The following is a 12,224-nucleotide window of genomic DNA, read 5'->3' on the forward strand; positions in this document are numbered from 1 at the left end:
CAGTATTGCTTCATCGAGTGGAGAGCCACCCACGTTGGGGTTCGAAATCGATAACAACCCGAATCGTAGAGTTACTAGGTCTCCACTGAGCCACCGACTAGGTGATCTGTTTAGAGGGTCAATAAGATTGATTTCGGAGTATAGAACTTGAAAATGTTTGTGCAAATGGATACAAACCGACAAAAAAAAAAAAAAAATGGTCATTTCAAACATATCTATTCTTTATCTTTTTTTAGCTCTAAAAAAGAAAATTATTTCTCTAAAAATTACTATGATGATTACTTAGCATAGAAATAAAACTCATATTTGGTTGTTTTGTGTTTTGGTTTTATTATTATTATTATTGCTGTTATTATGTTTTTCTTTGAGAAAATTGTTTTACTATTATCGGATTTATTTGTTATATTTGATATATATACTGATTATAGTTGCGCTTTTCATATTCAATTAATCATATTAGTTTGCTGTTGATTTCATTTTCAGAGGTCACAAAGAGAGAGACGTTTTTTTTACAAAGGTTTTCATGGTGATTGGATTGCATATTATTTGCTTTTGTTCAATATTGCATTTCATATTACATTATTTTACATAGTTAGCGTTTCAGTTTGTTGTTTACATTGACTGATTGTAGATGATTTTCATTTAGGCATTAGGTTAAAAAAAGTTTTTGTTTTGTTTTTGTTTCAAAAGAAAAAGCTGTTATCACAGTATTTTGAAAAATCGAAAAATGAAAATCAAATGGAAATCAATAGATTGAAGCGGTTAACTGAAATATATTTTTAATTGGTAACTAATAGATTCAAGGGGAATGATTATGTATGTATATATTATGTATGTTAGTTTTGGGGTGAAATTTCTCCCATTTTAGTTGCTTCTTTTTTAATAATTTTTTGTTTAAAGTTTGCTCGAAAATACACGTGTCGAAAAATCTTCATTAATGTTGCTTTTATTTTGTTTTATTATGTTGTTAGCGTTTTATATTTTTATGTATTTTTATGTTTATGTTTAAATGTGTTTTGTATTTGTAAGCGTAAATAGTCTCACACAATAAGTATGTGAGGTTTTTTTTTTTTTTGTTTTGTGGATATATATGTTTTTCTACCTCATTTCGTTTTGGGAATGAAAACTATGGGAATTTTAATGGTTTGCAACAAACCAATCGAGTTAGTCTGGGCTCATTTATACTTATATATCAAAAAATATAATTTTATAGACATAGCTCAAGTGATTTGTTAATGATTTAAGGGGGGGAATTTCAAAAACATACTCACTTGGAGACAATTTGAGTAGGCCTTTGAAATTTAAAAAACATTTAGATTTTCGGTTGACTTGAAAATCGATTAATACATTCAACGGGGATGCAGCTACATATATATATATATCTATATATATAAATATACATATATATTTTTTGAAAGTATATATATATTTAGATAGGTACTTCATCTAATCGAAAATAGGTAACTATAAAAATTTAGCACAATTTCTTCCTAACACTTATACGTGCTACTTCTTTCCATCTTATCCCACTTTGGGTCATTTTTTCTGATAAAAGTTCTTAAACAACTAAAAGAGTTATACCAAAAAGGTTTTCCAACACAAATTCTCGTGTTCCAAATGTTCTAGCTAATTGTAAGATATATTTTTGTTTCATTTAATTTTTAGGTACCAAAAAACATTGAAACTAGATCTCTCTTTGGCACCCAGCACCAAAGAAGAGATCTTTATTTCATGTACTTAAAGAAACTAATTTTGTTGACTTAAGAACTAAATTTAAACTAAGTCCATTAACTAAAGAAGTTTTTTAGAGTTGCTTTGTTGGTTGCTCACAAAAAATGACACATTTAACAGACTTTTCTTTTGTTACCTTTATCGTATGTATGTATGAGAGTATGTATATGTATATATATTAGTGTTAGATATAGCAATATCGGGGGAAACATTTAAATTTTAGTTTCGAATAATAGTATAATTCGTAATAGATCGTTAAGGGTTTAAATTTTTTTTTAGATTTGTTTTTTTTCTGTAAAATTTAAATTGCTTATAAATTTAGAATCGATTTCGGTTTTGTTGTATTTGTGTGTGTTTTGGTAAAAGGGATTTTCAATAAGCGTAAGTTTTGAATATTAATTTTTAGGTATATTTTAAACATATTTCTTATAAACTATATTGGTTTTGCTTCTTTTTTTTTGTATTCTGTTGATACATTCATGCAAGTGTGCCAACTACAATTAAATTCGTTTTACTGTTAATTAAATCAATACACATATTCAAAAAAGTCATCTTACTTAACTAAAGAGCAGAAAATGAAGTCTCTGTAAAACTATATATATGTATGTATATTTGTTTAATATAAATGAATCAGTTAAATATAGTCACATATAATATCCTATATAAGAATATTCGTATGTAATTGTCGTCGACTGTCGATCTAGATTTTTGCTTAAGTCTCTCGCCCTATAAATTAGTGATTGTTGTATGCAAAAATTAACATTCTTAGACCTCCCTCTACTCCTCCTATTCCACCTTCTCCTTTTGATCTTCAAACAACATCAATAACGACTCTAAGAGTATGATTCGAAGACTGCGTTTTTGTACTTCATCCGTTTCCTAACTATTATCAGCGACCAGATCCACTATCTATCTATTTATGTATGTACATTTTTTTTGTATGTTAAATACAGGAACCATTCTAATTTTCACTCAGATCTTTGATGGCCTGTAGTATGCGTTTAACATGTCCTACTTTGACCACACCCAAATCTTTGAGATCACGTCGACCCAGAGTGAGCAATTCCTTGCCACGTATATCATTCTTAAGAAAACTGTCGACATATTCGGATAATTGCATTGTCTCCAGCCAGGTGACCACCTCGTTGACACTCCAATTGTTCGCCGCCTCACGGGTATTGTTCAATGGTGGTTTGAATTGTTGTTGGCCAGCAGTTGAGCCAGATCGTAGTCGTACCCAGAAGGGACGTGACTTACGACGACCATCGGGCTGAAGAATATAAATCATTTAATTAATCGTATCTAGATGAATTAACTTTTCTAAAGACTTACCTCTTCATTGGGAGCCAATGCATTGAAATAGGCCCTCAATTTACCATCTATGCACTTTTGAACCGAGCATTTCTTTAGCTCCATTTCCATGTTGGCCAAAGCGGCGCTTAATTTCGTTTCCAAGTCCTCACGTAGAATTAAACTATGGCCACGATCCCGAAGCAAAGTGCAAGCATCATCGTATAATTGCCGGGAGGAGTCAATTACTTCTACCAACTTTGTGCGTAGTGAAGGTCCTTCCAGTAGTTTGCCCTGCGGATGAATACTCTCTAGAGCCTCACTAGCCCGACAAGCCACGGCATAGAGATCATGCTGCAAAGCTGGATGTGAAATGATCAAGAACTTGACCCACTTGACCAGCGAGCTAACAGCCTCAATGAAATTGAGTAGAACATAGCATTCTCGCTCCGAGATCACCTCATCCGTGGAGATGGCATGTTCGGAGGCTGTTGAAGAGGCATCCCTTTGTATGGAAATGCTATGCTGCCGTTGCTTCTCTTGCCAGCTCTTCAGTGAGACCTCTAGACTGCGATTGCGACACAGCATTTGGACACGATTCTTGTGTAATATGCGTATCATCCCCGGTGGCTGTAGCCAAGCCTCGCCATCCACTTGGATGGGTATCTCTTCGTCACCCAAAATATTTATTTGGACACTCTGACACTGGGCAATGCGATGATGTTGCAGATTAATTAAACGAGAGGCTGCCATTTGAACTGAACCAAATACGGCTACAACCTCGAGTACACGATCGTCGAAGCTGGGCGTTAAGAAGATATCGTCCTTTTTGGTGTTGCCCCAGAAATTTGTGCCGCCCATAAAGCTGGGTATATTCAAGATGACAATGCCCTGAAGCTCCGGCAAAGGTATCCGCTGTCCGTCACACTCCAGCTGAACACGCTGTTCCAGATTCTTGCAGGTCTTCTGCAGAAGTTGCTTGGAGCCGAGTACTCCATACCACATATAGTTTCGAGCACGAGAGCGGCACTTTTCTGGATGTTCCTCGCGTTTGTTATGAAAGTCCAAGGATATTTTGGCATCAATGCCAATGCCAAAATAGTTATTCATAACGCATTTCTCATGATAGCCAGCTAGGAGAGTCTCATCGGGATCCATCAGAGGGCTAACAGCAGCGCAAAGCGTATCAGCATTGGCCAAAAGGCACTTCGATATGAACCCCGTGCCATTAGATAGATCTAAAAGGAAAGTATTTAGTATATAAAATGATCAGTCGTTATAATGTCAATTAGTAAATTACTTGGCCAATTTGGCAACCGAACCAGAGGATTAATAATAGGCAATTTGCGATTGGTTTCCTCTGTTGGTGTTTTCTCCTTATCTTTGCCTGTCTTATCGTCCTTATCCTTATCCCCAGCAGCAAAGTGATCAAAACCAAACAATGTCGAGCCCATAAATAGACTCGACTTGGAACCCTTGAGGGTCTGGAGGTTAGGCAATGCTTCATTCGGCTGCAAGAGAAATGATGCGATCAGATTGTGTTTATCGTCCATTTAAAAACAATCGATTATGTGTTCAAAGAGCAACTGGAAAGTTCAGCACTAACTACAATACAAAGAAACATGTGGATGTGGTTTTATATTTTTGGCTGTGAGTGTCAGTTTGAGTGTCCATCTGGACGGTGAGTGTTATGAGGAGTGAGTGTGGGTGCCAGTTTATGTATATTTATTAGCAATTATTGACGCAGGATTAATGATTAAGATATATAGAGAGAGAGAGAGAGAGAGCGAAACAGAGACAGTGACAGCAGTTAGTTAGTTGAGAAGGAGAGTAGCCTAACTACTTAAAATGAAGCCGAAAATAAAACCAAAACAAAAAGTTGTATAGAGGAAGGGATTTAAGCAGAAGCTACATATGATTCAGTTGATTTGTTATATTTTAGTGTTTTCTTGTTTATTGATATCGTTTTATTGGCAACAACTACTGCAAAAACGGCGGCAACACACACACACACACACACACCAACACGTGTCGAAGGCAAATCACAAAAAAAAAAAAACAAAAATAATAATTATTAACGACGCAGGTGCTTAATGGAACTGCAACTGGAACTGGGCACTTTAAGTTAGACGGATTTTTACAGGGAAGTTTTTTAATTAGCATATGGTTAAAAATGGCTTTTGATTTTTGGATACCCTTTATACACTCAACAATTAAAAGGAATCCAATTCGTGTTATTGTCCTTTTGGCTTGAGAATTTTTACAAAGAATATCCAAGCATCAATTATGTATATTAAAGATCAATAACAATATTTTTCGCAATATTCAAGGGGCGGGGAGGGGAATGGATTAAAGTTACACATCAAAACGAATTGAGTGGGAGGAAACTGGAAAACAGGGGGAGGCGGGTGTCATTTTTCCTCGCGTTTCCTTCGCGTGAACTTTGTGGCTTACCAGCGGAATGAGCGGCCTGATAAGCGCCAAGGTGGCCAAACGAATGTCTGGCTCGGCGACCACAAAGAAACGTACACTGAACAGTCCATAGCCGCGTTTAGTGATTATCTTTTGGTTTTTCTTCTAATTAAAATATGCATTTAGAGTATGGCTTTTTTGTTTTCTTGTGACTAATACTAATTAGAATTTACAATATGTGTATATGTGGTTATGAATGTGTTTGTTTTTGTTGTTGTAAATGTTGAAAATGATAAATGAAATTTAGACGAAATAATTTTGAAATACGTACCAATTGTTATTTGTGCTTTTGTTAAATCATAGGTTTATATATATATATATGTAGAATACAAATAATCATTTTGAATATTTGTTTCAATTTTGTTTGTTTTTCTTTCTTTTTTTTTTTTTGTTCTTTTGATAAATATTATTAAAAACTTAAGAATAATGTGGGTTAAATCAGATATAAAAGGTGGCAAATGAAAATATATATCATAGTTTTTGATAAATTTCAACTTAAAGGTGTTTAAGTATATATTCATTTATATTGGAGCCTCAACTGATAAAAGGTCACAGCAAATTTCATTACCTACAATCGCTGTTTAGTGTGCTTAGTTGGTTGTATGAGTTCGGCATCATTTTCATGTACTTTTCTTGTTTGCTCACTTGCTTGATATGTAATACATTTGTATACATTTGTGGGTATGCAGGATAAACTGTGTGTTTTTTTTTTGCTTGTTTTGTTTTTTTGAAGTCTTTAGAAATTCTTACCTTGAAGAGACTGCCACAGCTAATGCGACGACTGGCCGCCGGTGAGCTGCTAAGGAAACGCGTATGCTCTGGATCCAATGCCAATAAGTTTGGATTAAAACCGGAATGACGGCGATCTTTTTCCTTGTCGAATTCGCGTACTGCTAAACTGGGTGCATGACTTGAATGACGACGAATTTCAGAAGCATTCATACCGCGTACACCCAGCAAACTTGATGCCAGGGCCGCCGATGAGGCGGCTGAAGTGGTCGGTTTCATGACAGAATCACCGCGCAATGGTGTAGGCGGTCGCACAACAACACTTATCTGTGGATAGTTTGGATTTACATCATCAAAGGATTCTTTCTTACACGACTCATCAAAAGTAATGCGCTTTACATCTTGTCCATGGCCAGATTTCAATTTCGTTGGCGACGATGAGGTTGCCAATGCCGATTCAAGTTTATGTGTGGCTGTCATCTTGGTGGTGGTGGTTGTCGTAGTTGTGGTGCGCATTGTCGTTTCAACATCGTGTATTTCAATTTTAATAGCTGTTTGTGTGGACAGCTCGTCTTCGCTAGTATTATTGGGTATTATTGAATGCGTCGTATTGGTTGGCGTTTGTTGGCCATCATCATTGTTTGTTGGATTCGTTTCGCTAGTTTCGTTGGCTTCTTCTCCACTTGCTTCGAGCATTAGCTGCTGTTGAGATACGATTGTTGTAGTTTGTTTCAGTTTTTTGAGTGAGATGCGCTTTTTGGGACGCTTCAGTTATTTGATTATTTGTTAGCAGGAGATCAGGATATTCATTTTTGTACATTTCGGTAGTGTAGTATTAGTAGTAGGATTTATTACGATTTTTAATTGAATTTCATTTGATTGGATTGGGTTAGATTTTTGTGTTTTTTTGGGCAGGCAATTGAATGTTATTATTTTACACACGAAAATGAAAAAGAAAGGTGTTGAAGAAAGAAGCAAACGGAGAGCAACAAAGATATTTTTTACCATAAGTTGGCCAAGTCTGAGTACTTCCGATAATAACGATATAAATATATATATAACGCTTAATATATACTTCATAAATATATATATATATAAATATATTTAGTTATATATGTACAAACACTAACTTTTCGCTACTAAAATGAAACACAAACATACCTTGAAACTCTGTCGCGCTATATCGTTACCTTCCACGAACTGAGCCAGACTACAGTAACGCGGTGGCTCACGTATTTTCTGGTCATCGCATCGATTATCGATCTCAAACACAATATTCTCAAAGCCAAACTGTTGTGGATTGTCATCACTGTCCATGCGTGCCAGTCTGGCCATTCGCGGTGGCGAGGAGTTACGTCTACGCGATGAATGTGCATGTGGGTGATGGGTCAGTGCACTCATGGACTTCTTACGTGGTGGCTTCGGTGGACCAACATGCTCCGAGCATAGAGTAGTTGTATCATCGGTTATGGTATTATCCTGTAGGGCATTAGTTATATCATGCCCCAGGACAGAGCTAATATCATCCATTAGACTTTCGCCGGGCATGGCTTCTGTTTCGTCACTAGTTTCGGGTGAGTCAATGTGGGTGAAGTTGCTAGCATCAAGATTCTGTAGATCCAGCACAGAGCACAGAGTCAAAACATTTCGGGTTCTATTATTACAAACAGCTTACCTGTATGATATCGCCAAGGGTCTGACCTGCCTCTGGTTTATCGAATATCTCGGAGGCCACACTGCATTCTTCGTTACTTATGGCCGACAGAACATCACTGGCCTCTCCACCCAAATCATCTGACGACGACTGTTCCTACAAATGATGATTGCAAAACACACATAACGAATAATAAAATGCAAAATCTTATGTGAGTTGGATTCAATCGGGGATAATTTTTGGAGGGAGATAACGTACAGTATTGGTTTGTGCATCGGTATCAATGATTGTTAGGCTAGCGCTTGTGTAAACGTTTTGGGAGTTGGGGGTAACGACTATGCCGGGTACCTGTAGATTACAAGTGTGTACCAGGGCCGGTTGCTTCTCTGTGACCATGTTGTCCTCCTTCTCCTCATCTACCTCCTGGAGACAGCTCTCCTTTTCCCCATCAGTATCCGTGTCCTTGCGTTCCTTATCCTTGTCCATTTCACGGGCCATGTAGTAGGTACGTTCGAATACCTCAATGGGTCGGTAATCGGATAGGGGATCCACAATCGGTTCCCCCGTAATGATGGGCACACGCAGAAAGTCAACTTTGCGTTCAGTGGGCGAATTGTCGCCTCCATCACTGCCAGAGGGTGATAAACGATTACCGGCATCGTCTATGTTGGCACCCCCGCTGAGTGAAAGACGTCCCATTCTATAGATGGTCTCGCCATTCGCTCCCTCCTCCATTTCCTGGATAACCTCCACTCCGGAGCTGCGTCGACTGTCGGCAAATTGTCGCGGTGCCGGCAAATTGATGCTGTTAAAGAAGTTCTCATCCACCGAATCGCGGCGTGTATCCGGCAGGGGTGAGATGCATGTAAGGCGAGAGGTTTCCATAGTGGGCGAAATAATATTAATGGGCGGTATTATGGGCAAAGGGGAGCCACAAGGTGTGGATTCAGCTGAGGCGTTAGTTGGAATTTTCAGGGCCTCAAACGGAGTGATAGAGAGTTTGCGTTGATATCGTTTCGGTCGTCCTGGTTCCGAGTGCTCGACCACATTATAAATAGCTCTCTTTACGCTGTTGGCTCGGCACTGGAGTGCCTCCTTCTCGCTGGAGCGAAGAGAGCGGCTATTCCGACGTTCCTTAGAGTTGATTTGATCCTTTTCATTCTTTTCGATTGATATGTTTGGGTTGCTAAAGGCACACAAAAAAAATAGTTAATAAAGAAAATCGTAAGGAATCCCTGGCAACTTACAGCAACGATGCGCTTGAGTTATGCGACGAAGACGGTATGCTTCGAGCTATCAGACTCCTTATAGTCGCTATCAAGTCATCACCCGTATGGGCACCCATCTCTTCCTCCTGCAGGGCATCTAGCAGCATATTCAATTTCTGTTTTAAGATGTCACACTTCATGGTCAGTTGCTCATCGTCTTTGTGATGCTCCGAGATGCGTGCCACAAGATCATCCACTGTGTCGCATAAGCTACGTGTGGATGCGATTAGAGTCTGGGTATCGTTGGTCTCCACAATGAAACGCAAATGATGATTTGCCGATGTGACCATGCCAGTGAGTAGAGCCTCCTGCTCTGTGGTAATCGACATTTTTGGTATTTTGGGCACAGCAATGGCCTTCTCGAAAACCATTATGCTCCAACGATCCAACATTTTGGTGCTGGCGGATTCATAACGTTCGAGAATTTGGGGCAAATGAGTGTCATCATCGCAGCTGGAGCCCCAACCCAATACGCGTGCCAGATCGTTTCCAGTACCCAAAGGCATGACAGCCACCTGGCATTGTTTCTATACCAGAAAGACAAGAAAAATGATCCAATCGTAATCAAGTCAACCCTTTCTATAACTTACATGCATGTTGAAGCGATCGATTTCGCTGAGAACCCAGCCGACTGATCCATCTCCTGAGCAGACCAATATGCGGAACATCTCAAAGTGACGAAACAAACGAAGTCCCAAACTTGGTCCAGTGGATATTAGATCAAAGACTTGGGCGGGATTGAGTAACTGCTTAAATCGTCTGAGGAATTTCACTCCTTGATTGTCACCAGATTTCGAGTTGACAAAAACCAAAAGGGGAGAAAAATTACCCTTCGGACTGGCCACATCCCAGGCATCGTCTGTGCTGATTGAATGTACACTAGTGGGCGGTACCACCGACAATTTTGCCGGACCAATGGGACACGCCACTGCCATTTGGGGTCTACAGGCCACATGAACTGTGGCCCGACACCAGAGGCAACGCCAATCCTGTAGACGCAATACCGAACCGCAGGTTTTTTTGCATACGGCACATACAGCTGACACAGGCAGATTACCCTCCATCCACTGATGCGGCATAATTATGCCATCCGGCTGCTCTATGATATCCTTGCCCACACTGGCCAACGTGGTCCATTTACAATTGGCTATCGATTTCGCAGCGCATCGCTTATGGACCTTGCATTTGCATACCTCACAGCTCAGGCCATGCGATGTGACGCCGGAGAGGGCATCACGGCAAACATTGCAATAAGTGGGCCTGGCATGGGAGGTGGCATACCAATGATGATGATTAGATAGTATATCATGCTGTTCAATTAGAAAGCTATCCCCACGTGGACGCTGCGGCGCTGTGGCCGTTTTCAAGGAGCCCAGCCAATCCTCCATTTCGCGTCGAGTTTCGGCGCAGAGCACCAATGATCGAGTTGGGGTGATAATCTAAAACAAACAATGAAAAAATAAATAGTTCATATAAGTTTAATTACTTTTCCATTATATATAAAACCCATTTTGACACCACTCACTAACTAACTGATATTTGTTAATTAAGAAAGTTTTTTCTCTTCCAATTTACACACCAGCATAATTTTCCCATCCAAAGGATGGCCATGAATGGCCGAGGGCAGCAAAAGGAAAAACAAACTCATAACTAAACCCATGTCTAGACACAACGCGGTAGCTCATTAACTCAATTAAAATACCTACTTACATCAATTACACGAACGAACTTGACCGCAAAACGGGAAAACTATGCAACCAGATATACAAAAAAAAAGAGCAAAAAAAAAAAGGCAAATATCAGAAAACATTTTATACAATTAATGGAAAGGAATGTGCAAGGATACCAAGAGAAGGACATGCGAGCTATAAATTAGTCATGGCTCAGGGGCCAGCGCGGAGACATCAACAAAGCACCAGCAGTTCATACCTCTAAGCCTGTAAGGCCAAAAGAGTCAGCTTACCTCGCGTATATGCTGGTCAGAAGGTCGCATATTAATTATGACCCGTGTACGAGAATGTTTGCTCACTTGTTAGGATGTCAGCAGGAGGAGAATGAGGCCGGCCAGGACTAACTGTGTTACAGGGTTAAACCTGCACAGCGGTTTGTCCTAGACTTGGGGGCTTGGCCCATTGTTATGTGGCATTTAGCCTTATTTAGGAATCGTGTCAAGCTCGAATGTCTACGCATTATCATTAACATGAGCAATATTAGCATATTAATGAGTTAAGACAAAACTAATATTTCCCCATAATTATATAACTAATAAGCGCAGACAAATACACATACACATATACATAATTTTATGGTAGCTACAGTTGATATCTCGAAATTGAATGTTCAAAGAATTGTATTCGTTGGGCTTTCTGCTTATAAATAGACCCAGGACTATGAAAAATCAGTATCAAATAATCGTTTACGATTGAATAATTCCACATATGTACCTTATATAATCTTCACTCAGCAAAGCACATATACACAGCTGTTTTCAAATCTCAAATCGAAATCAATTTAGTTGCTACTTAAAATTGTTTTTGTACCAAATATATCTCTCAGTACCTTTATATAGTACTTTATCATGGGTGTAAAATTTCCAATTGTTGTCAATTGCAAGCGATAAAAGTAAAACCGTGCAAGTTTTGAAAACAAACAAACACCATAAATCAAATATGCCGAGTACTATCAATGTCAAAACAACACACAATCTCAAAGTATTGAGTTATGCAAGTGCATTTCAAGTAAAGAGGAACAACAAGTCACTTACTCGTACATAGAGACACGACCATTTGACATGTCAATGGCAAAAACTGGCCACAAAAAACAACTTCAAGAAGCAGAAATATGGACGCATTGTTGATGAAAGTGGAAAATATTGATCAATAAATCATCACTGGAGAAGCTAATGGTCACATGGATCGGCCGTGTCAGGTCAAGTGAAAACACACAAGTCAAATGCAGTCTATCATCAGTATCATGGTAGAAAATTGCTTAGGTGTGAATTCTATGGTCTATGGCAATGGTGAACCTCCAATAGACCGAGACCACAACACTAATTGCTTTTTAAACGTATTAATTACAGA

General features: G+C 38.7%; 1 protein-coding gene across 6 annotated transcripts in view; it reads right to left on the reverse strand.

Moving 5' to 3' along the window:
- Positions 1 to 2,027: 2,027 nt before the first annotated feature.
- The window catches only part of LOC6648030 (diacylglycerol kinase eta), a 36,608-nt gene continuing 26,411 nt past the window's right edge, over positions 2,028 to 12,224 (reverse strand). The window contains exons 3-12 of one of the 6 annotated variants that reach the window (XM_023178718.2): positions 9,735 to 10,583; positions 9,124 to 9,671; positions 8,135 to 9,062; positions 7,898 to 8,032; positions 7,384 to 7,833; positions 6,622 to 6,924; positions 6,244 to 6,549; positions 4,322 to 4,532; positions 3,064 to 4,259; positions 2,028 to 3,001 (exon numbers count right to left, since the gene is read on the reverse strand). In XM_023178718.2, the coding sequence (XP_023034486.1) occupies positions 2,693 to 3,001; positions 3,064 to 4,259; positions 4,322 to 4,532; positions 6,244 to 6,549; positions 6,622 to 6,924; positions 7,384 to 7,833; positions 7,898 to 8,032; positions 8,135 to 9,062; positions 9,124 to 9,671; positions 9,735 to 10,532 (5,184 nt within the window). In that variant the 5' untranslated portion in view covers positions 10,533 to 10,583 and the 3' untranslated portion in view covers positions 2,028 to 2,692. Of the gene's footprint in view, positions 3,002 to 3,063; positions 4,260 to 4,321; positions 4,533 to 6,243; positions 6,988 to 7,383; positions 7,834 to 7,897; positions 8,033 to 8,134; positions 9,063 to 9,123; positions 9,672 to 9,734; positions 10,584 to 12,224 lie in introns of all 6 variants that reach the window. The other 5 variants (XM_047013545.1, XM_023178717.2, XM_047013544.1 and 2 more) reach the window with 5 other exon arrangements.

This window comes from Drosophila willistoni, chromosome 3R, assembly GCF_018902025.1.
Source record: "Drosophila willistoni isolate 14030-0811.24 chromosome 3R, UCI_dwil_1.1, whole genome shotgun sequence".
Classification (NCBI taxonomy): Eukaryota; Metazoa; Arthropoda; class Insecta; order Diptera; family Drosophilidae; genus Drosophila; species Drosophila willistoni.